General features: G+C 41.7%; 1 protein-coding gene across 2 annotated transcripts in view; it reads right to left on the bottom strand.

The window, feature by feature from the left end:
- Positions 1-1,492: 1,492 nt before the first annotated feature.
- The window catches only part of ABCD3 (ATP binding cassette subfamily D member 3), a 44,325-nt gene continuing 26,279 nt past the window's right edge, over positions 1,493-19,538 (bottom strand). For both annotated transcript variants that reach the window (XM_028732726.2, XM_028732725.2), the window contains exons 9-23: positions 17,256-17,398; positions 16,505-16,574; positions 15,252-15,321; positions 14,412-14,509; positions 14,230-14,321; positions 13,668-13,756; positions 13,513-13,585; positions 11,751-11,814; positions 10,445-10,522; positions 10,289-10,354; positions 10,110-10,199; positions 9,043-9,162; positions 7,021-7,125; positions 6,082-6,138; positions 1,493-4,760 (exon numbers count right to left, since the gene is read on the bottom strand). In XM_028732726.2, coding sequence (XP_028588559.2) covers positions 4,683-4,760; positions 6,082-6,138; positions 7,021-7,125; positions 9,043-9,162; positions 10,110-10,199; positions 10,289-10,354; positions 10,445-10,522; positions 11,751-11,814; positions 13,513-13,585; positions 13,668-13,756; positions 14,230-14,321; positions 14,412-14,509; positions 15,252-15,321; positions 16,505-16,574; positions 17,256-17,398 — 1,293 coding nt within the window. In that variant the 3' untranslated portion in view covers positions 1,493-4,682. The remainder of the gene's footprint in view (positions 4,761-6,081; positions 6,139-7,020; positions 7,126-9,042; positions 9,163-10,109; positions 10,200-10,288; positions 10,355-10,444; positions 10,523-11,750; positions 11,815-13,512; positions 13,586-13,667; positions 13,757-14,229; positions 14,322-14,411; positions 14,510-15,251; positions 15,322-16,504; positions 16,575-17,255; positions 17,399-19,538) is intronic.

Here is a 19,538-nt window from a genome sequence, read left to right as displayed (position 1 = left end):
CATAAATCACTTAAACATTGCAACCTCTCTTCAAAGCAGGAGAAACCAAATTCGTCCTTTACAAACCAAATTTGTCCTTTACAAACCAAATTTGTCCTTTACAAACCAACTGGTTAGCCTTTGAGCCAACTTGTGAAATGGAAGCTACCATCTTAATCACCGCCACAGAAAATGGCTGCACATTTCATTTGGTGGAACAACAACTCTCAGAGATGACAAAAGGCTGCAAACATTTCTGTATAACATTTTGTTATAGGATGTCTGTCCTTTACAAATTACCCATTAAATGGAGGTCCTTTGTCCAATCTGTCTAAAATTTGGCAGATTCAATGCCTTGGAGTAGAATACTTGGATCAGATATTTCAATGGCACCCAGACAACCCTTACCTCCATTAAATTACCAGCATCAGAAAACTGAAATCAACTGAAAAACTAGAAAATTATAACTGAAAAGACAAACATAAAAATGATTTGTTTAATTATTTATTTGCTCTAGTCTAGTACATCCCTACACAAGATGCGGAGGATCAACCACGGCTTCACCAAACTTATGCTTGACTTCAACAAATCCACTAGGATGTTTCCCAGCACAAGCCCCATTTGAATGAACGGGGAACCCATTTGATGAGAAAACTACCATGTCATCCAATGTATTTTGAGGATCTTTGAACAGCTGCAGCCCAAAGGAGGTGACAAGACTGGGAGAGTGTGCTACAAAGCTCAATTTTTACATACATTGTGGCTTCTGAAAATAACACCTCCTGGGCTAACAGCCGACATGCTCAGGGAAGAAGCCCCCCCCCCCCGCCTTAGATATGTAAGCTGCCCTGTTTTTCCGGCTTGCGCAAGCAAGCAGAAGGCACAGGTCAGCTTGCAGAGCTGACACGCAACGAATAAGCTTCTCTGCAGTTTGGATCTGCCCTGTCCCTCCTGCTTGTGCATGGAAGCAGGAAGGACAGGGCAGCGATCCTGCACCTTTTTTTCTAGAAAAAAGCACTGATTCTCAGTACCCTGATGGCTTCATTGCGTGTAGATAAGATACACAAGCACCCCTTTCATGTATAAATTTTCTTTCCACAAACACACACACACACACACACACACACACACACACACAGGGGCAGGGATTTTAACTCTGTGGTAGATCGAAGACACGCTTGCCATAGTAACATGGTAGCAATTCAGACTTATGAGTAATAGTTTGATTTAAAAGTATGATTGTTTGTCATTGTACCAGGCACCAGCCTCTTAAAATATGAGCTACTGATCCCCAATTTGTTGGGATATGGACACCTATCTGTAAAGCTTGGGTAGAGAACATGGTGACCTCTAGAAGCTGTAGAGAACAACTCCCAACAGTCCCAGTCAGCATGGCCAACAGTAAGGAATAATGTTGCAGTCCATAACATCTGAAGAGCACCACCGCTGGCTGGCCGTGCTATGAGCTTTAAAAATGTTCAGAATGAGACCAGTTTGTTCAAGAAGCCAAGGATCTTTGTCTCAGATTTATTATTCCAGAGGCACTTATATAGAAAAATCTTACATTTAGATAGTGTCTTTCCTCTCAAAGGGCTTTACAAGCTACAATATATTAAAGTACAGCAATTATGTCCCATTAAAATGGGAGCCATCTATGATCACCAGAGTACCAAATACCACCAGGATGAAGACATGGACCTGCTTCATTTGTGCTGACCTTCCCATCACCCCAACAATCATAAAAGCAGCGATCAACATACAAGACTATAGCACAAATTCATAGCTGAACCATGTTTCTGAATGATTACTCACCACATCTCAAAAAAATTGTTCAACCAAAAAGCATAATCTCAAACACTGCTTCCTTTGAGCACTGCTCTGGTTCATTTTGCATTCATATACTTACTATCTCATGAGGTCAGACTATTTTTGATGACTTGATAAAAGCAGGGATATTGCAACTTGAGATGTCGCAAAAGCCAAGACAATTTCTGAATACGGAGTTCCCCTGGACTTTGTATCTGGTGTTTAAATCAAAGAATCAGTTTTATTGGTTAATGGTTACTGAAGTTAATTTTGTCTATCAAATAGAGCAGATAAACAAAGCTTGTGCTCAGTGTTAAGTCTCAAACTGCAACGCCTTTTGGCTATCTGCAAAAGATGTTCTATAAATAATGGGTACTTTCTGCTAGTTAGTGACAAAAAAATACAACATTCTTTAAAAAACCTCATCTACTACTACTCAATTTTAGTGCAGATGTCTCTGAAAAAAGAATACAAATATTGAAAAAGCTGCATTTTCCATTCTAAAAAAATTATAGTTCTTTAAAAAACAGATGCATTCAAGAAAACCACTCCCTCTCAAGAACAGCCACTACATAATATCAACTTGAAAAGCAGGTGTTATTTGGGAAAAGGAAGCTTCACTAGCAGCAGAGCTACCCGATTCTCATGGGTTATATGTACCTCTGAATCAGATCATCACTAAGCTGAAACTGCTGGGCTAGATAATTGATCTGTGGAATCAGTTTAACATCAGCCTTTGCAACACGGTCACCTTGCAGTAACCACATGTTGGCTATCACAACCAGTATCAGAAGCATTCTGCCCAAGTTGTTCAAACAAACAAAAGTGGGAGTACAGAAGGGCTTGCCATACAAACTCCTTGCCATACAAAATACAGTCGTACCTCGGTTTTCAAACAGCTTAGTTCTTGAATGTTTGGGCTCCCGAATGCCGCAAACCCGGAAGTGACTGTTCCAGTTTGCGAACTATTTTTGGAAACCAAAGATCCAATGGGGTTCCCACGGCTTCTGATTCGCTGCAGGAGCTTCCTGCAGCCAATCAGAAGCTGCGCTTTGGTTTCCGAACATTTTGGAAGTCGAACGGACTTCCGGAACAGATTCCATTCAACTTCCAAGGTACAACTGTATGGAGGAAAAAATTGAAATGATGACAGATAAAGTTAGTTCAGTTTTTAAGCTGCTTCCAAGCTCGATCCTTCTGTAGCTCTCCACTGATTATTCATATAAAATACATGAATAAAAATGGCATTTATAAACAGTGGACTCAAGCACCGTATTGGGAGCAGGACGAGGAGAACAAAAATTTGGCAGGTGGTATCTTACTGTGAAAGGGGGATATTCAAGACTGATGTGTGGTCACTAACAATATATGTTGATTTCACAGCAAAGGGGGGGGGGAGACATTGATCACATTTATTTGCATATGTAGTGCATGCCTTCTTGTAGTGCATTTCTATGTTACATCACATGAACAAGGACACATACCTAGGCCTGTGTCATACTCCATGGGTTTTCAGAAATTCCTATGGGCTAAATGGCATATTATTGATCAGCCAGACTAGTTAGGCACTGTCTTCCCAGCCCCATCTACGGGGCCACCTCTAAGGAATGATCCCATAACATCATGTAGCAACAATAATTGCTTCACTGATACTCCTTAAAGCCTCAGTTATATGTGGTCTTGCCAGCATCTATAAGTTTGCGATTGGCTTATTATCAGTTTGGGAACTGCTCATGTAACATTAAGCATTAGGTAGTTGGCATGGAAGTTATTCCTAAGAGGCAAACACACACAAAAATGCTCACATAACAGGAAACAGTTCTGAAAGGCTTTGAACTGCTGTGTCTCAGGCAATGAATGCGGAACATACACACACGACCCAGAAAGAAAAGCATGTCACCCTGTAAAAGTAAATAAATCTGAATTCATGGGGCAGGTGCCCTTGGCGTTTTATTAGGAACCTGTGCGCAGCTTCCCAAAGCTATCAAATGGATCAGACCCACTTCTAAATATTAACATCGGTGAGCTCTGTTTTGAAATACAGAAAGTGAGTTCCTATGTTTAACTTTTTATTTCTCTTTATTCTCCAACTTTCCCAGCTTCCTCATTCCTCTTCATTTCCCCCCACTTCCCTTTCCAGAAGTGCACGAAGCACAGGCAACAACAGAATAGCATTTTATTTTATTTTTTGAGCCGGATAGAAGACTGGGACCAAAAGAGCAGTGGGAAGCTGTGGACAGAGACTGAGACTGAGATCTTCACTGCAATAAACTCAGATCTTAGCAGTTAGAAATGAAGGTCCAAGGTTCACTTCTTTCCCAATGCTTCTGCAAAGCAAAGCCTCACCCACCCTTGGCCAAAGGAAAAGCTTGCTGCCCTGTGTAATGATGCAATAGAACAGGCTAGTACTGCCCTGGAAAAAGGTGTGATATTCAGTACAATGAAATGATGCATCTGGATATGACACAGAAATTCACGTCTCTTTGCACTGGGAGCAGAGGAGGTAGCGACCCTAACTTTAATAAGGGTTCTTCCCCAGAGGAAGCAAAGGTCAATCAGAAGTCGAATTAGTTGACTTCAGAATGTTTACATCCCAGGATGAATCAAAGTTACAGTGATTTAAGCCCAATTTAATTTAGGCAGGTTTTAAAAACCACAAGAATAAGGACATTCTTAGTACATAGTAATATTTAAACCAACATATACACAAATTAGTAATATCCTACATCATAATAAATGCATCGACAGCTTGTTTTGGACACTTTGTTATCCTACACTTAGTAATTGGTTTAAAGAATGAGCCATCTGTTAAATTACATTGTACTTTGTGCCTTTCTATGCCCTGTGCTGTTTTCAGTCACTGAAGTAGGTTGTAGATTTATGCATTATTGTTGTTTTTAAGAACCAAATTCAATTGTATCTTCAGTAATCCTCTTGAACTCATAGTTTCCTCTTCCGTCCATGTGAAGGTAGAACTGAGGAGAAGGAAAAATACATATTAGCTAACTTGATTTTAATATATACTCTCTGTTTAAATAAGGGTTGTCTACAGAAACTCCTATCACCACATTTCTGCTTGGAAAGAACACTGTAAAATGTTGCATGTCTTATACCTCCATCTGGTGGCATTGACAGGAGCTCCAACTATTTATTTTGTGATGAGAAAGTCATCCGGTTGCTGACGTTTGGTCTCATAACTCTGACCACGTGTTCAAAGCTTTACTACTGAAATATGCAGATAAATGGCTAAAAAGAATGCTGAATTCTTCGCATATTTAAAATTGGTTGTGAAATCCTGGAGGAATCTGCTTTGGGAAATTAGGTACGGGATGGCTGTGCTTATTGCCTTTTAAACTATGGTTTCATTTTAGCTATGTGCAACCGCCAACTATCACAGGAAAGTCATAAAACAGTTCCTCAGCACAGCTGCTTACCTGATCAGCCTCACTGTGTCTCAGCTTCCTGATCTGTGAGTGGGTTTATATAGCATACATGTATGTAGTGAAGGTGAAAAAATTATCTGAAACACTTCAAGCACTTAGAGAACCCAGCATTTCATCAGCCTTGTAACTAAGCCAGGGAAATTACTAGCCTGATTTGCCTTTTGAACTACCCTGCTGAAAGTTATCTTTTACCCGGCAGATTTGCACAACCTCTTTGTTCAGCTTGGTTTTACCAGCTGAGTGCCTTCTTTTGCTGTCAGCATGGAAATGAAGCAGGCTTGCAAAGGATAAACAGAACCATTTGTCCCTCATCCACCTGTCTACACTCTCACCTGAATAGAATTTCAAGTAAGTTATAGTGAGTGAGACAAGTAGCTGGAGCTAAGGACTGTGTTATATAAAGATTACTGTCAGGTGTGTATTTTTTTTATCTTAATCATCAGGGTAGCCACAATGGAATGGGGACTCACTTTTCATTTGCAAGAAAGCTATCTGATTGGGATAGCGACAGCTCATCATTCTTTATGGCTGTTTTATGGTGTGTTTTTTTAAATTTCTCTCTTTCCTCTTTTCATTTTTTAATGGCTTCCTTCATGTTTTTAAAATGGCTAATTACTATTTTAACTTACACTATTAACCACCTTGTGCTCACTGTGAGCTATAAATGTTTTAAACAATTAATACACTTTAGCTGGCACAATTATTCTGTAATTTTGCGAAAGTGCTGTGAAACTGTTCGTTTTATTATTGAAAACACTTGAGCTGGTAGGAACTCAATGTGTATCTTAACAAGCGAGATATGAATTTCAGACATCAAAACACGTAACTTATGTTTAAACAAGATAAATCTTACCTCATGGTGTTTCCAAAGTGATTTTCTGTGAGATACAGTGAAGAGGGTGATACCAACCTAGAGTGACAGAATATAAGATAAAGTAAGCTTTAAGCTTCATCCAAAGAAACTAAACTCTCAAAAGCTCCACTTTACATGGTACAGGGAAGCTGTGATTTGATACCCCAAAGTCTATTTCTGAAAGCAACTGCTGGGGCAGAGGGGGTGCAATTTGGAAGAGGGCTACGGTGATGGGGGTCGGGGTGTGGACCCTTTTGGTTCCATACCAGCTCCCCACTGCAGAGTGCCCCTGCCTAGGTTATAACACATTTATTCTGCTGCCTGTAAATTTTCAGCTCCACAGCTAGTAGCTGCTCTAGGAAGGGGTTTGGGGTGCCAAATGGTTAAGCTCCCCTGTGACCCTGATGCAAAATGCATCCCCCTCCCCAGCTGCTTTCAGAAAATGACTCTCAGTTCTAATCATGGCTCCCATGCGGTTTGGCTTTGCTATTAGACATATCACATCACATATATGGACTCAATTTTTAAGTCCCATTCATTACAACTGGGAGGGGGGAATTAAAGATGCACACTATCTTTCTCACTGACAATCAACAGAATTTGATTTTAAGAGAGTTAAACTTTGACCTGCCTTCTAAGGAATTGTTTGCAACTCTATGTTGGCAAACTGACTTTTACTTATCACACAGTAAAGAATGTATACCATCGTGAATGTGCATCCAATGCACCAAAAATGTGCAGAAAGTTCCAAGTAATAAACTTGCTAATTTGGATTCCCTCTCGCTCCAGGCATGGTTGACCCAATCTAGGTATATAAACATGGGGCCACTATAAAATCTTATTGATACTTCTTGCTAGAACAGTTCAGAGTTAGAGCTTAACTGACAGTGCAAATAGCCAATGGAATCTGAACAACAGAAAGTATAAACGCATACATACTTTCCGACAATGGCTGTAGATGTAGCCTTCCACGTCGACGCTAACAGCGCTGGTACATTCGTCCAGAATTGCAAACTGGGGCTTATGGTAAAACAATCTGGCCATCTGCAATGCAAAAACAAATGCAAAAGATCTAACACACGATATTGTGACATATTTCTCATTTACGTTTTTATTAAGCATGGTATACCCAAACTAACTTTTTGCATACAAGAGAACTTTTTAACTAGCCAAATAAATATGTCATGTTATATGGAAGAGATACCATATATACTCGAGTATAAGCCGACTTTTTCAGCACATTTTTAATGCTGAAAAAGCCCCCCTCGGCTTATACTCGAGTGAGGGTCCTACCCGAGCGCATTTCCAGCGGCAGAGGCTGTTGGAGGAGGAGGAGGAGGAGGAGGAATAAGCAGCTTGAAAGCAGCCCTTTAGGGCTGCTCCTTCTTCCTCCTCCGCCTTTGCCGCTGTCTGTGGCAGCGACGGAGGAACGAGCAGCCTAAAAGCAGCCCTTTCAGGTTGCTCCTTCCTCCTCCTCCTCCTCCTCCTCCATCTTTGCCGCTGTCGGTGGCGGAGGAACAAGCAGCCCGAAAGCAGCCCTTTTGGGCTGCTTGTTCTTCCTCCGCCTTTGCCGCCACCAGCCTCTGCCTCTCGGCAGCACCCTAGGTAGGCAGGAAGACAGGAGGGGCTGGGGGGGGGAGAGAGAAGCCCCCTTTGCCGTGTGCGCATGCACACACACACACACACACACACTCCGGCTCACCAGGAGGTTTGTGGTGTGCTGAACCGGCTTATACTTGAGTCAATAAGTTTTCCCAGTTTTTTGTGGTAAAATTAGGTGCCTCGGCTTATATTCGGGTTGGCTTATACTCGAGTATATACGGTAATTCAAACTATAGCACTGGCATAGAACTACGAATTCGTCCCACAAGATGTCCTCAAGACGGCATCAGCGTCCTTATGATCTTTGCATGTGGCACTCCAGTAAACACATTTTGCATGTAGAGCCACAGTGGGGAACATATGACCCTCAATATGTTGCTGGACTACAGCTCCCATAATCCCTGACTACTGGCAGTGTTAACTGTGGCTGACGGGTACTGGAGTCCAATACCATCTGGAGAGCTACAGGTTTTAGGTTTCTCCTGCTGTTAAAAAGGGTGAGAAAGCATGTGATGGAGAGAACCTTGGTTGAGATCCTGGAGAGCCACTATCAGTCAGAGTAAATATTGGGCAAGATGCTCAACCGAGTCTCACCAGGAGAAATAAACCTCCCTAAGCCATCGTTTTTTCAGATATGTCAAAAGAACATGAGCACAAGAACACTCTCCCCCTCCTGTGGTTTCCAGCAACTGGTATTCAGAAGCACCGCTGCCTCCAACTGTACTCATATTTAATACTGGACAATTTTGCTCATATTTAATATCGGACAACAGCTTTGCTGTTGCCAGGCCTGAGGAATTTCCCCGCTTCCCTCCCAATGGTTTCAAGGAGCCAAGAGGAAACAACATAGCTTTAATTATTATTTATTCCGTCTCTACGATAACAGACAAGAATTCACGTCTTGCCACCATAATGACGCTGCTCACTCTGACTCCTCCTCCTTCCTTCTTTTCCAGCAACACGTGCGCTCCTACGGAGTCTTCCCTTGGACAAATTCCTCTGCACATGATGCTCTTGTACCCTTAAAGACCTTCGTGTTTGAGGGGAATGTAGATCATCTATGCCGTCTAATGAAGTGTCCGCGGTCAGCCCCCTTTCTGTTCCTGCTTCTGTTAAATCCTCATAACTAGGCTGCTTGCTAGCCTCTGCCTGACTATCTTGCTCATAGCTTGGCTGTAAATCAACACTCTCGCCCTCCTTCCTGTCAGTGGCAGGAGAAGGGGGAGGTGATCTCACCCACTTTTCAGTCTCTGCATTCCAGTCCCTGACAGATGTTCTTAAAACAATTAATGCCTAGTCCTCAGTGTGGTGCTGGAAAATATAAACATTTTATAAAACGACAGTGTAAAGCCCACATACGGCCATCCTCTGTTTCTCTCCTCCACTGAGAACATCCATCCAGTCCTGAACACTATCCCAGCCTCCTTCACGGTCCAGGATCTGACCCAACTGGACGTTGTCCAAGTACTCCTTTAAAACCTGGAAGCAAAACAGCATAGGTCAACAGGCTTGAAAATGTACTTGTTTTACGACTTATTTCAGTTTTCTCCACCATCTCCACCTCCAAAGGATGCTGAGGTTAGGATCAAAATGTCTGATCACATACTGAACAACACCAAGCCCTGCCAGCAAACTGGAGTACTTTTCATTGCTGTCCATCCCATGCACTGAAGCTGAATGGAAGTTCATGCTGCTCACTATGCCAAGAAACAAAAACCAACCTCACAGTAGTTCTAAAAATTGTTTGGCATTTAACACTACTGCCAAGAGGAAGCCTGGCTGCCACTTTCTCCTGAACCCACCCCCACCCCCAAGATGGGCAAAGCCATTCGCACTGTGGAGTGGCACTAAATCTTTCACCTTTTGGCCTTCAGATAGGACAGGAAGCAATCAGAACTTCTGCTTCACTTGCATTTGGGCTCCCCAATTAGGGACACAGCAGTGGGGAATCGGCCCTTTTGCGCATCTTGACTCCCATCTCGAGTGGAAAGCAGAGCACAGGGACCATGAGAATAAAGGATGTAGCCATTATGCCGCTACTAGGTTGGACTGCATGTGGAGCTATCTTGCTTCATCTGCCTTAAAGGCCCAGTAGCACTAAAGGAGATGTATTACACACGCCAACTACTATAATGGAACTTGCCTATCCATCTTTCCCCCTTTCTCATGTACCCTGTGTTTAACTTCAGTGGTGCACAAGCCAGATGCTATAGCATTCACCACACTGCAACTACAACAAAACTGGTTGCATGAATTGGCCATGGCTTCAATCAAATGAAGTTTACTTATGAAAAAGAAGCAGCATACCTATATTGTCAAACACTGTATGAAACTTATGGTTTTGCTGCTGTTTCTAATGATTACCTAAGTTTACCGTGAACTTCAGCTTTTACAGCAAAATAATAACAACTGGGACATTGTTTTACCTGGTCAGAGATTCCTTTCCTTCTCTGGTCATCTACAGTATCTGGATAGATGACTTGGTCTCTGAGCGTTCCAAGAGTCATATATGGTCTCTGAAAGTAAATTGCCAGGAATCAGGACAACTTGATACACATTTTTAAAAGCAACAAGAAATGCCAAAGGCTATGGCAGTTTGTTTTACCTGAGGAACATAAAACAGCTTTCCTCTCTCAGGCTTAGTCAGACAGCCACCAAACAGGGGCCACAACTGCAAAGATAAAATGAATAACAAAATTCAATGAATTGTGATTTTGCGCCTTTTGATGTTAAAGGTATACTTACTCCTGCATTTACTTACCTCACCAAGGACACGGAAGAGAGAACTCTTTCCACACCCATTTGGCCCACAAATCAGAACATTTGCACCGGATCGTACCTGGAATGCAAATCATGTATTTAAATATTTTGAAAAAAAGGACTATGAGCAATATGGGTAACTGCTTAGTTTTTATTTGTATGTCAGCTCAACCTACTGTATTAACCACTGAATAAAATTGTTGCTCCACAATGTTCTTCCAAGCGTGAGCACTCAAAATGGAAAACTTCAAATGAGTTGCTAATTTTTTTAAAAAAACAACCAAATTCCGAACCCACTGTGTTCCTTTAAGCTAAAAAGTCAAATTCCTCAGTGTAACCTTTGCTCGGTTTCAACAACTGGAAGTCTTTAGTTAAACTTTAAAAGCTAGCAACTACTTAACCAGGAATCTGAGGATACAAGAAATTACAATCAAACGAAGACCGCTTCCCTAAGTGAACTTACTAAAAAGAAAATGCCACTAAATTTAGAGGACTACCGAGTAAACACGTTTTGGGTTGATTTGTAAGAAGAGGAGGCATATATGAAAGAATAAATTGGCTTACTTTCCCATTTTATAATTAGTACAGCATCTCCTTATACCCAGGACTATTCTAGATGTTTAAGAAAACGCTTGAACTCCCATGTGATTATAATAAAGTTTCACTTTAGAGTCACCCAACAGTGACACCTAGTGGTTTATTATTTGTTAAGAAGCAATGTAATGCACATATAATCCCTGTGATTTGGCTGGTGCAGCAGATTTGCACACGGAGCAGTCAACAATACAGCCAACAACAAAAAACTTGTTAACTGTATAGAAACACTGTTAAAAACCATATGGACTGGACTATAAGGCTAAAACTAAGGAAACCATGAGTTGACCACATGGGTTCCGGATCAATATTGTTCTATTCTCACATGTTCTGATGAGAAAGTTTAGATTTTTCTACCCACCTACTGAATGCTTGGAGTTAGAACCAAACTCTATGTGAACAGGTGGCTGATAGTATATGGATCTTTACCGTTACTTCTTGCCCTTCCACAGCCCCAGAAAAGCTTCTCTAGTGGGATGGGGACAACATTGGGAGAGGAGGAATCACCCCAAATCTGACAGAGCTCTGCTAGTGCAAAGTGCCTCCACCCAATTTTGGGTAACACAGGCTCCCTGACACTGTTTTATGAGGGTCCCCTGACCTTCCAGAGAAGTTTTTCAGGAGTAGGGGATGGGAAAGAAATTTGCTTCCCTCATGCAGACAATGGATGTATCCCATTCTTTCAAGATGAAATCGCTCACGTCATGACATACCTCGAAGTTGAGGTCTCTAATCAACATATCGCCATTGGGTGTTGCCAATGGAACATGATCAAACCTGCAAGGAAAAAAACAGATACTTTGCTGTTAATAGTAAGAGACCATACTTTCTGAAGATGCACAGACACAGCCCTATCATAAAACAAACAAAGTAGCGGGTGATGTAAAGTCGAACTACTATGCTTTCCATCAGATGATCAATGTGGGCAAGCGTGAACCTAGTCCAAAACTGCCTTACACAGATAATAATAAATAATATATTGAATTTATATACCGCCCTATACCTGGGCGTCTCAGGGCAGTTCACAGAATAAAATCAAGATATAAAACCAAAATACATAATAAAAATAAAAACAACAACCCAATAGCACCCCGCAAAAAAGACATTTTAAAAGGGCATAGGATGTCAAACAGATCAAACAAAGGCCTAGTTAAAAAAGATATAATGAAGGCGTCAGGCGAACCTCCCTGGGGAGAGCATTCCACAGACGGGGAGCCACCGCAGAGAAGGCCCATTCTTGTGTTGCCATCCTCTGGACCTCTTGAGGAGGAGGCACACGAAGGAGGGCCTCAGAAGATATTCTTAGGGTCCGGGTAGGTATATATGGAAAGAGGCAGTCCTTGAGGTATTGCGGTCCTAAGCCGTTTAAGGCTTTATAGGTCAAAACCAGCACTCTGAATTGGGCCCAGAAACTAATTGGTAGCCAGTGCAGTTGAACCAGGATCGGTGTAATATGCTCAAACCGTTGTGCTCTGGTGAGCAACCTGGCCGCTGAATTCTGCACCAGTTGAAGTTTCCGAACCGTCTTCAGAGGCAGCCCTACGTATAACGCATTCCAGTAACCTTGAGGTTACCAGAGCATAGACAACAGTAGTTAGGCTATCCCTGTCCAGATAGGGGCATAGCTGGGCCACCAGCCGAAGATGATGGAAGGCACTCTGGGCCACTGAGGCCACCTGAGCCTCAAGAGACAGCAAAGGATCCAGGAGTACCCCCAAGCTACGAACCTGCTCCTTCAGAGGGAGTGTAACCCCATCAAGAGCAGGTGACTTCCCACTCATCTGGTCTAGGGAACCACCCACTACCAGTGCCTCAGTCTTATCTGGATTGAGCTTCAGTTTGTGGGCTCTCATTCAGTCCATTACCGAGGCAAGGCACAGGTCCAGCACTTCCACTGCCTCACTTGCAGATCATTGACTGGTAATTGCCTGTGCCAACTGGCTGCAGCTCTCCCAAGATCTCAGGTTATACAAATTATGTAAGTTATCTGCAAGCTTTTACAATTTGCATTCAAGTTCTCCTTTGGTATAATCTTACATGGTTAACGTTTCTTTCTTCCTCTCTCTCTCTCTCTCTCTCTCTCTCTTTGCCACAGCATGCCTGGTAATGACTGCCTTGGGGATCTTTTTGCTCCCATGGCACACTGAACTAGGACAAGGTTAGCTCAGAACAAAGCTCGGCTGCACAGAGAGTGATCAACCCCATGTCTGGGATTAGATAATGCTCTAAATCAAATATTGGTTTAGGTCACCATGGTCCAGAAATAAAAAAAGATAAAAAACAAGGGAAGAGCAAAGTGGTTGGGGGAGCTGCACATTCGCAGAGTCCTGCATAGTGGAAACAGACCGGTGATCACTGAATTAAAAACAAAATTGTAAAAGTGTGGAGTGTGTAGTGTGTAGTGGAGTGGAAGTGTGTAGAACTGAAGAAGGCCAATGAGAGAAAATCTAACAAGAGAATAGATACTTTACATACTTGATAATATTATCTGCGATGACTATTCGTCCGGAGCCAGGTATCAGTGGCACAGCTTTTTCTAATTCTGAATCTTAAGTGAAAAAGAAAAGCATGCATTAGAAAGTGCACAAGTCTGACTATGAGTTTAAAGACACATCAAGTCCGCCATTTACCCTTTTCTTGGGCTAACATAGTCCGCTGATATTTGCCACTGTTCAGCTCCTTCAGAACTTGCATTAATTCTGTAATTCGAGCGGTGAACCTAGAAGTTAAAAAAAGTACACCCTATTAAACTGAAAAGGCATTACTAAATATTCTTCAAAAAATAAAGTGTTTCCAAAAGATAATTAAATAACCAAAACAGCTTAAAATGAAGGTGCAATAATGCAAGCAAGTCATAATTACAAATTAGACTAGTTCACAAATCACATTAAACTATTTTTCCCATTAACTATGATTTACACGCTGAACAAGGAATATGCTAATGCATGCTGTTAAAAAGTTCTCTCTCCACTCCTCCCCAGATCCTGGCTTGTCACGATGTCTGAACCTCGGTTCATGATTTGTTTCCTCCAAATAACCACAAGTGATAAGCCAAAAAGAAACCTTGGTTACCATTCATGGCTTGCATAGAAACAAACCACGAGTCCAGGTTCATACGTCACAACAAGCCATACCCTGACAGCTATACATTATTGGGAAGATAATGGCAATAGTACATATTAATGGTCTTACCCAGCCAACCGTGTCATTTCACGGCCTGCGAGAACTATCCTGCCAAGCGCTTGAGACATTCTCAGTAACATTCTTCCACTTTGGTAGTAATCCTTAAAGTGACAAAATGTGGGGTTGATCATGAGTAAGTGAGCAAATTGCATGCTGTCCACTATAACTCAGCCCAGAAGCTTATTGCTTACCTCCAAAAGTTCTGCATGGGTGCTATTCTGATGGCGAGGATGAGACAGGTTCAAAAACGGACGGCTAACAACCAGATAGCCAACGACAGTCGCAAGGTCTGAAATATTTTTTAGAAGTTTATTTCAAAGACAGCTATGAATACAAGGTTACAATGATTCTGAGGAAGATACATGAACCCAACACTAAGCAACTCTATTCTTTACTTCTCATCAAACCCACCTGTTACACTCATTTCAGTTTAGTTCGTAGTTGTTTGGATCCAAGAAAGTGTGAGAGGAACTATGCTTGTGCAAGGCTACTTTTCCACACACCCACTCCTGACTAAAGAACCCTGAACGTTTGTTCCGAGGGTTGGAGAGGACCGTCTTTGATGTGACATGATAGAGGTGCTACAAAGGAGTGGATTATCTGTGGAATTGGGATAGCGGAGAAGTGCCCTTTGGCTTCTACAAGGTGCTTTTGGATCTAAGCTAACCAGTAGTGTTGTCAGGACAGGACTTTGGGGCAGAAGTTAAGGGGATCTACTCCACAAAATGAGGAGGGTGCCCAAACACAGCAGAGTTGGCTGATGAAGTAAGTGAATTAATACATTACCATCTAATTGAGTACAGAGTCTAAAATTACCTAAGTGTGCCACTGAAGTCAACAAGTTGAGAGTGAGGTTATTATACATCATATTATTATTATTAATATTTAATAAATTTGTTAGTCGCTCTATCTTGCCCAGGACAACCTAAAATGACTTCCAGCCAACTCCCCCCACCCCAACCACCAATGCAATTTATTTTTCCTCCGATGCGATTATCACACAAAAGGGCCGGGGTGTTATGCACACTTACATTTGGCAACAATGGTATCTATGAAGCCCATAGTAAATCGGAACAAGATAAAATTGTGCAAGTGCTCTACCTATTGAAATGGGGAAAAGGGGGAGAATTATTTCAAGAGATTCTATATATTTAAAGCAATGAATCAATAGTTTCTAAACCAGTCTAGTTCTCTGCCAAGCCAGGATTAAAATATATGTACATTTGTAGGAGCAATAAGAAAACAAATGTTGAAACACACTACAGTGCACAAGAGGGAATTGTTCCACCAAGGTTGGGCACTCCATATCCAATATCCCCCTTTTGGTAAGCTTCAAAATTCCAACTTCCACTTAAAAAGGATGACTAGTCTTCTCACAAGTAATGCTAAGAAAACACATGGGAAAGGGTAATATATATTTGCACGCACAATATTATAATAGGATTGTGCAGTGGATTAATAACAAAGGCTGTTGCAAGGACAGAATGGGCAGGAGGCCAACCATATACAGTGGTGCCTCGCAAGACGAAAAGAATCCGTTCCGCGAGTCTCTTCGTCTTGCGGTTTTTTCGTCTTGCGAAGCAAGCCCATTAGCGGCTTAGCGGATTAGCGCTATTAGCGGTTTAGCGGGCTTAGCGGATCAGCTGATAAGCGGATTAGCGGATCAGCTGATAAGCGGATTAGCGGATTAGCCGTTAAGCAGCTTAGCGGATCAGCTGATAAGCGGCTTAGCGATCAGCTGTTAAGCGGCTTAGCGGATCAGCTGATAAGCGGCTTAGCGGATCAGCTGATAAGCGGCTTAGCGATCAGCTGTTAAGTGGCTTAGTGGGTCAGCTGATAAGCGGCTTAGCGGATCAGCTGATAAGCGGCTTAGCGACTTGGGGAAAAGGGGGGGGGAGGAAAAAAACCCTGCAGGAACTCGCAAGACATTTTCGTCTTGCGAAGCAAGCCCATAGGAAATTCGTTTTGCGAAGCACCTCCAAAACGGAAAACCCTTTCGTCTAGCGGGTTTTCCGTCTTGCGAGGCATTCGTCTTGCGGGGCACCACTGTATGCCAAAGTGAATTCTATGGAAGAAAGGTGGGCAATACATGCAATGCAATATATAGTAATATAGCCTGTAGCAATACATGCCACAAAGTAATTTATGCACTGTGTCTGGGGAAAATACAGATTTTTTTAAAAAAAAATTAAATAATTTCATTAGATGATCATCTCATTGAGATATCCCTCTAGCTCTTCCGCAAAGAGCCATACACACACCGTTCTGCTTCATGTTAACTTACCAGTTTGTGGAAAGCTTTGTGAATGGTTTGCTTTTCTCTTTGATTCCCATTATAGAAAGCAATTTCTTCACTGCAAAAAGGGAAATGAAAAGAAGAATGATGATAAAATGCAAGGACTACCTGCAACAAGAGCAACTAGAAATCAAGCACAGGCTACCTGTCCAGCAGAATGAGGCAGAAATCTGGTGAAAGAGTCAAGGGGTGACAAAAGGGACTGCCCCCACCCCTCCTGTCTGCAGGCAGGTGGTCACAATTTTGAATGCCGCCCCCCATCCCAGTAAACACACACACAAAAACACTCACAAAAAACCTTCTTGCAAGTCAAACATTAGAATAGAAAAGGGTGAACCTCTCTTCTTGCTAGGCTAAGTTTCTATGTGCAGGATTTACAAAAAACAAATAGCACATTGGAGAATTCAAAAACATGATCCCTGCCATTTGCAGAGTAAAGCACTACTCTAGCCTAACACTTCGTTATATGTGGACTATGCCATCTGTAAGCCACACTTCAAAGCTGCTACAATATCAATCCAGGAAAACTGTCTCTTCTTTGAAATGGCCCAATAATAAGCGTTAAATAGTTCAGAAATTTTTAGTTGTTTAAACTACAAGGAATTCAGGAGAACAGCTGATCTTGGGATTGGGATAAGTGCAAGTTAACAAATTTTTGAAAATAAAGAAACACAGAAAGGATCTTATTTCTTAGTTGGTCTTTATGACCCACCCAGTTTGCCTTGAAACAAATGCATACCTATTGGTAATGAGCCGGGAATTGACAAATCTGTACTCTCCTTCATATTTTTGTTCCGTGATAGTCATTTTACCAATGGGCCTTCTTAAACGTGTAAGGAAAAAGCCTGAAATAATCAAGTAGGCCATCATGGAAGCAGGGCCCTATAAATATGTAGGAAATACGACAAGAATTCCAGAACAAACTGGTTAGCGACCACAATTTTTTAAATTAACATTTGCACATGTATGTGTGATAAAGACATGTATAAGTCCCCCCCCCCCATGGGCAACTATCTATAGAAGGATAAAACACACACTGCTCAAATTGAAGACATATTTACATAGAAATTACTTAAGAACATTGCCTACAACTGAAATCTCCAATGACACACAAGTTCCGTGCAAACAGACCTGCCCCATTCAATACTGGTGAATTAGCTGCATGCAAAGAGCAGTTTGCAACCTTAACTGATGAAGTAACATTTATTTACATAGAACCTCTCGATGAATTGCTGGAAAATCATAATAAAGTATTAAATGTGACATTTAGTACAATTTCCTAAGGAACATAAAGAACTCAGGTGTGCACACCTCATATTATGATTCATTGGATTAGAATCAATTAATAGCATAAAATAGTTTATTTACTTCAATTATTATAATTAATGTCTAACAAATGAGCACCCAAAGAGATTCAGTTCTATTTTTATGATTTACTAATGCCTGTAAGAGATTTATTTCATGTCATGTTGTAAACTTTTACTTTGTAAAAATCACATTGTCCTGGTTTGAGCATCGTGTTAAATCAGTTTAAAACAAGCTATGGTTTAATGTGAACAAATAGTATGCACTAGCATGCCGCTCATTTTCACCAAACAGTAGGTCATTTTAAACTACGGTTTAATGTGATGAGCAAACTGGGCTACTACTGATCTCCAAACAGAGTTTTCCAAAGCTAAGCTATGCACAAGTCTTCCCTTTGAAGTCAATAACTAGGTAACTAGGTTTTTAAATCCTTATTCAAAGTTCAGCCAGACTAATGTTCTCATTCAATTTATTGAGTTCTCCCCTACTTAAAATACTTAGAGGGAGCCATATACACAGATTCTTTAAAAACTTTCAAAACCCTCATTCAATTTTATTGAGTGCTCCCCTACTTAAGATACTTGATTTTCCCTCAAGTATCTTAAGTAGGGGAGAACACAAGAAAACTGAATGAGAGTTTTGAAAGTTTCAAAAGTTTCTGTATGTATGACTCCCTGCAATAAAGAAGACTTTAGGAATGCTTGCACAGTATTATTTTATATTAACAATATATTCAAATCCTTTCTAACCTAAAGCTGAAATCCTATCCACGCTTAACTGGGAATAAGTCCCACAGAACAATGTGAGATTTACTTCTGAGTAAACACGTATGGGATGGCTCAACATAGTTATTCAAGGAAAAAGTTAACATTCTGGGGGAAATGAACACTGCAGAAAACATTTCTTAAAGAAATATACTGATGAGACCAATAGATACAGGACAGGCTGCAGGAGGCACTGGGAAAATTGGTAATATACAGTGGTGCCCCGCAAGACGAATGCCTCGCAAGACGGAAAACCCGCTAGACGAAAGGGTTTTCCGTTTTGGAGGTGCTTCGCAAAACGAATTTCCTATGGGCTTGCTTCGCAAGACGAAATTGTCTTGCGAGTTCCTGCAGGGTTTTCCCCCTCCCCCCCTTTTCCCAAGCCGCTAAGCCGCTTATCAGCTGATCCGCTAAGCCGCTTATCAGCTGATCCGCTAAGCCGCTTAACAGCTGATCCGCTAAGCTGCTAAGCCGCTTAACAGCTGATCGCTAAGCCGCTTATCAGCTGATCCACTAAGCCCGCTAAGCCGCTAATCCACTAATGGGCTTGCTTCGTAAGACGAAAAAACCGCAAGACGAAGAGAATCGCGGAACGGATTCTTTTCGTCTTGCGAGGCACCACTGTAATCCTATACAAATCTCTTCAGAAGTTCCACTGAGCCCAGTGGGAGTTACCTCAAGGTAAATCTGCTTAAAATCGCAGCCTTAGTGAAATTTTACTGAGGGATTCACTGCAGATGAGCATCCAGGTATACAGCCAAGGAAGACTGTTACAATCCTCAGGGGCATGTATCGGAACAAAACATTAGTATGGACAGCCCCGGCTTCTCTTTTAAGGTACCAATGAATCCATTAAGATGCAGAACCTTAGCCTGAGCTAATGGTATTTCTGTTGTGCTGAATTATGGGACAGATGCAGTGGAGTCTTATTACCAGAAAGGGATAACAACAGG

The sequence above is a fragment of the Podarcis muralis genome, chromosome 5 (assembly GCF_964188315.1).
Source record: "Podarcis muralis chromosome 5, rPodMur119.hap1.1, whole genome shotgun sequence".
NCBI lineage: Eukaryota > Metazoa > Chordata > Lepidosauria > Squamata > Lacertidae > Podarcis > Podarcis muralis.
This window is presented reverse-complemented; position numbering and strand designations above follow the sequence as displayed.